The sequence below is a fragment of the Panulirus ornatus genome, chromosome 13, assembly GCF_036320965.1.
Source record: "Panulirus ornatus isolate Po-2019 chromosome 13, ASM3632096v1, whole genome shotgun sequence".
Classification (NCBI taxonomy): Eukaryota; Metazoa; Arthropoda; class Malacostraca; order Decapoda; family Palinuridae; genus Panulirus; species Panulirus ornatus.
Window position 1 is genome coordinate 60,157,743 of NC_092236.1, and position 6,000 is coordinate 60,163,742.

Sequence of the window (6,000 nt, forward strand, 5' to 3'; positions counted from 1 at the left end):
TTTCTTGACAGAAACATGCATACTTTCAATCTGAAAACTTAAAAACTTCTTGTCTTGCATTGGCTTTGCTACATTGTCATTTTAACTATTCATGCTCATCATGGTATAGTGATATTTCTATGATATTGAAGGGTTGGGTGCATGTTATGCTCAATAACATCATAAAACATGCTTAGCACTCCTCCCAGTATTTGACAGGGTGTGCCAAAGGTCTTTGCTCTCTAAACTTCCTTCTTATGGTTCTCCTAATTCTTTCTATTCCCTAATATACAACTCCCTCTTTAGCCATCCTACTGCTGCAGCAGGCCATGAGGCAACTTCTCCCTCCTATCATACCATCAATGGTGTCCCACAGTGGTCTGCCCTATCACCTACTCTCTTCTCTCCAAAAACTATTTTCCATCAACCAACTCTAACCTTATTCAATCTTATGCTCATAATTCTACTTTACATAACTCCATTCACTTTCCCTCCCTCCTAACAGTCATTACCTTTCTCGTAGCAAATACATTTCTTCTCTAAACTTGAACCTGTGCAACATGTTTTAAAGGGGAAACAGTAATCTGGTTAAGTTCAAGTCCTAAAATGCAATTTTCCCCATAACTCTTTCTAAGTGTCACTCATTTCCCATTGTTCAAGTTCAAAATACCACAATGCAACCCCATGATAACATAAACATGTTAGGTATAACAACATCCTTCACTCTATTCTGGAAACCTTACATAGTCATCATTATTTGTCATCATCATAAAGTCTTCCCCACTTCACTTCCGCCAGTTTTTCTCCATTCAAACTTACCTCCCAATTAACTTGTCCCTCAACCCTACTGAACCTAATAACCTTGCTCTTACTCACATCTACTCTCAGCTTTCTTCTTTCACACACTTTACCAAACTCGGTCACCAACTTCTGCAGTTTCTCACCCGAATCAGCCACCAGCACTGTATCATCAGCGAACTTCCCAAGCTCTCTCATCACAACAGACTGCATACTTGCCCCTCCACCCAAAACTCTTGCATTCACCTCCCTAGCAACCCCATCCATAAACAAATTAAACAACCATGGAGACATCACACACCCCTGCCGCAAACCGACATTCACAGGGAACTAATAACTTTCCTCTCTTCCTAATCGTACACATGCCTTACATCCTCAATAAAAATTTTTCACTGCTTCTAGCAACTTACTTCCCACACCATATACTCTTAATACCCTCCACAGAGCAGCTCTATCAACTCTTATCATATGCCTTCTCCAGATCCATAAATGCTACATACAAATCCATCTATTTTTCTAATTACTTCTCGCTTGAATTCTTCAAAGCAAACACTTAATCTAAACATCCTCTACCACTTACCACACTGTTCTTTCCCAATCTGATCTCTGTACATGCCTTTACCCTCTCAATCAATACCCTCCCATTTAGTTTCCCAGGAATACTCAACAAACTTATACCTTTGTAAAGTGAACACTCACCTTTACCCCTCTGCCATTGTACAATGGCACTATGCATGCACTCTGCCAATCCTCAGGCACTTCATCATGAACAATGCATACACTGAACATCCTTACCAACCAGTCAACAACACAGTCGCCCCCTTTCTTAATAAATTCCAGTGCAATACCATCCAAACCCGCTGCCCTGCTGGCATTCATCTTCTGCAAAGCTTTCACTACCTCTTTGTTTACAAAGCCATTCTCCCACATCCTCTTACTTCGCACACCACCTCGACCAAAACACCCTATATCCACCACTCTATCATCAAACACATTCAACAAACCTTCAAAATATCTTTAATCTTCAAATACCTACTGAGTCCTCATCAATTTCTTTATAATTTTTCTTATTTATGATTGGGGCATGTTTTGGCCATGTTATGACAGCCACTTAAGAAAGTAAAGAAAAAATATAATAAAGAAGCTAAACCCCTCTAATGCACTTATTTAAGTTCAGTAGACTATACTACTAATTTTTTGGCACTTCAAACAAAACAGGTTAAGGATAATAAGTGTGCTAAGGATAATCTTTCAACTGCAAGAAAGACATGCTTCTTAAATCATAAAAATCATACAGGAATTTGAAGCATATTAAAGAATATGCTCACCTATACTTGCTCCTTCCTTAGTAGCAGCACTGCTGTCCACCTTTCCTTCCATAGTCTGAGGATTCTCCTTATCTGCAAGCTTTTCAGCAGACTTGTTACCTTGAGAATCAGCCATTGTCACACACCTTAGGAGAAAGTTATATTTAGGAGGAATTCAACTGAATGACTAATGCACACCTTAAAAGTTCTGTTTACGAGAAATTCATTTTTGTCACTGTCACTCACCATACATGGAAATTATGTTTAGGAGGAACTCAATTTTTCACCACTATTTGAACTTCATAAAAACCCATGAAAAGATTAATTTTTTAGTATAGCTGGCAAGATGATTACAGAGTTATCTCATGTCTTGTACAGATTATAATGCTTTGGACTGTATACTAAACAGTAAGCCTGAAAACAATAATCAAGTGATCCTTAAACCGACATAAGTAATGTAAGCAATGTTTGTTCCTCTGTAAGCTTAATTTGTACTTATTACCTAATTATACCCAACACTTCATGGCAGCATCCTTACTGCTTGATATATACCATGCATGAACTACCTTAACCTTAATCTCTTCCATCATTGCACACAAATCAAGAAGGAGACTTTAATGACTCAAACATCTATATGAAGGAAATCCTTAGCTGCCTCTTTTTAGAATGATGCTAAGTGAGAAACACTCCACTCTGGAGCTCCTTCATCTCACTCTATACATTCTAACAAGATATATGAGAAGAATTTTGAAGCCCTCTTAAGGCTATGATGAACCAGCTAATCTGGTACAGCTTAAGCTTTTAAGTCATGCCACATGAGGTTGATTTTGGAGTTCTATCAGATTCTTAACACTCCCCAATGACTGACTGATTTTATGGAATTTGTAAAGCACAAGAATCTAATGGTTATTCTGCACTCTCTTGTGAGGAAAAAGATATCTAAAAACTTAAACTACTTATAGAATTACATACACATACACATGTGTATGGGGAGGGTTGGGCCATTTCTTTCGTCTGTTTCCTTGCGCTACCTTGCAAACGCGGGAGACAGCGACAAAGTATAAAAAAAAAAAAAAAAAAAAAAAAAAAGAATTACATATCTTTGGTTCAAAATTCATCAGTCTATTTACACTGATGTCACAAATTAAAATTTCTCCAACACTTGTATTCCATCCACTAATATTATGTAACTCATATTTGACCCTGAGGCTTGTATATTTTTGGCATTCCATAACTACACATTCCACAGTAATATCGCAATTGCATATGTTATTGACCATGGGTCAATGTAGTATGACCAATCCTCAGCGAATAAAGAGTTGTCTTAAAATGGCAATTCATGATGAAGGAAAAATGTCAAACAACACTTCAACACCTTTCTTTATCTTCTGTAGTTTTTCTAATTCTGAATCCCATCTTGCTTGCCATTCACATATAACATCTTTCTTCTCATAAAATCACTGAGGTATAACATTCTTATGGAGATTCCCATATACATCTGCACTGACTTCTGCATTTATTTCGTTACCAGTAACATCAACATGTCCAGCACACCTGCAGAATTCTACACTTTCAAGCTGAGTAGATTCTTACAATCCAAACTTGGACTTTTCAAACTATGGGCCTAATTGGTGAGTCAGTTGTTGTTTAATGATGATACAGCACTGGTGGCAGATTCAAGTGAGAAACTTCTGAAGTTGGTGACTGAGTTTGGAAGTGTGTGTGAAAGGAGAAAGTCGAGAGTAAATGTGAATTATAAGCACAGTTATTAGGTTTAGTAGGGATGAGGGACAGGTTAGTTAGGGTGCAAGTATGAATGGAGAAAATTGGGAGGATACGTAGTGTTTTTAGATATCTGTGAGTGGACATGGCAGTAAATGGAAATATGGAAGCAGATGTGTCATAGGGTGGGAGAGGGGGTGAAGGTTCTGGGAATGCTGAAAGTGTGGAAAGAAAGTTATCTGGAAGGGCAAAATCATGTATGTTTGAAGGAATAGTAATCAAGCAACATTATATGGATGCGAGACATGGGCTATAAATAAGGCTGTGTGGAGGAGGATGGATGTATTGGAAATGAAATGTTTGAGGACATTGTGGTGTGAGGTGGTTTGATCAGGTAAGTAATAAAAGGGTGAGGGAGATGTGTGGTAATATAACATGGATGGTTGAGAGAGATGTAGAGGGTGTGTTAAAATGCTTTGCATATATTGAGAGAATGAGTGAGAGAAGGTTAAAAAAGAGGATACATGTGCCAGAAGTGGAGGGAACACAGAGAATGGGGAGACCAAACCGGAGATTGAAGGATGGAGTGAAAAAGATTTTGAGTAATCAGGGCCTATACATGCAGGTTGAAAGGTGTGCCCAGATCAGAGTGAAATGGAATGATGTGGTATACCAGGGTCGATGCGCTGTCAATGGACTGAACATGGGTATGTGAAACATCTCTGGGGTACACCATGGAAAGGTCTGTGGGGCCTGGATGTGGATAGGGAGTTGTGGTTTTGGTCCAAAGGGGGGTATATGTGTCAGAAGTGGATAAGACAAGGACAGGGTGGAGAAAATGAAGATATATGGATGTGGTGAAAAACTAAAAAAGGTCTTAAATGCTCGGGGCCTGAACATGTGGAAAGGTGTAAGGGGTGCACAGGAAAGACAATTAGTGCAATGTGATACAAATGGGGTGACATGCTGTCAATTAACTGAGCCTGGGCATATGAAGTAGTCAGAGAAAACCATAGAAAGGCCTGTGGAGCCTGGTTGTGGATAGGGGACTGCAGTTTCAGTGCAGTGCATATGACAGACAAATATGTTACTGTAACTACTGCATATATATCATCCATTTTCATTCAATGCATACAAACCTATAAACCTTAACTGATCCAACTTAGCAAAGAATTATGTAGCTAAATCAAACCCCATAGTGTTGATTGCAAATATACAAAATTAAAGGCAGTATTAAGCTAAAAAAAAAAAAAAAAGATGAGGCTCTTACTTCCTCATGAAATGTATCTCCCCCTCTGAACATCATCATGAGCAATATCATCACAAGCAATATTTTGAACATGTGAAAAACTGCAACTCAGAATCACTAATAATAAAGTGGTGTCCCTAGCTTCAGTTTTACCTCAGTCTGACTGGTGTAATCTGAAGAACAAGGGCCCATACAGACTTAATATAAAGAAGTTTGACCTGAAATTTGACACAGAAGTTTTGATTTTTTTTTGTACCTGTAAACCAGTCAACAAAGACACTTGACAATCAGGTAAAATTTCCCTGGTTTGGGAGAGTAAATGCGTTATAATATTAGACATCAAGTTTGATTACAACTTACAGTGATGACTGATTTACCATGCATAAGAAGTATCAATTGTCTTGCACGCTTTTATGTAAAAGTTGTATAAAAAATGGAAGACTCTTTAAATACTAACATGTGATTTTTCACGAATAACATGGTCCACAGCCTATGTCAACAATAATCTGTATATTAAACATAAAATGCTACAATACATTATTATCATACCCTAACAATGTCCTTCAATTCTCATTTTACTTTGTAGTCTTAACAATCAGTGGCAACATATATCACAAAGAATCTGGCTACAACTCTCCTGAGGAATTTCCGTTGTCCTCAAAGTTCACCTCACTCTTTTATTACTCTCGACCGCTTTATCACTAAGCTGACACTATACATACTTACACAAATTAAACCTTCCTTGAGGTATACTTTGCCGTAAACAATACCAATACCTAAGAGCCTCACGTGAAGTAGCAGGAGGAACCGGCAACCAACCGTGAGGATGAAGGATGAACAATGTTGATCACCTTGAACGAACGTCAAGTGTTATTGTTGTTATCGTTGTCCAGACACGTCGCTTACACACCAACAACGCAACATCACAAATTATTGTATAACTGT

At 38.1% G+C, this 6,000-nt stretch overlaps 1 protein-coding gene across 5 annotated transcripts in view; it reads right to left on the reverse strand.

Annotated features, from left to right (window-relative positions):
- Positions 1–6,000, reverse strand: part of LOC139752956 (NAD-dependent protein deacetylase sirtuin-2-like) — a 58,250-nt gene extending 52,250 nt beyond the window's left edge. For 2 of the 5 annotated variants that reach the window (XR_011713621.1, XM_071669075.1), the window contains exons 1-2: positions 5,832–5,966; positions 2,106–2,230 (exon numbers count right to left, since the gene is read on the reverse strand). Coding sequence is in view for 4 of the 5 variants with exons in the window: in XM_071669075.1 (XP_071525176.1) it covers positions 2,106–2,220 (115 nt within the window). In the remaining variant the exon portion in view is untranslated. Of the gene's footprint in view, positions 1–2,105; positions 2,231–5,781 lie in introns of all 5 variants that reach the window. The other 3 variants (XM_071669076.1, XM_071669078.1, XM_071669077.1) reach the window with 3 other exon arrangements.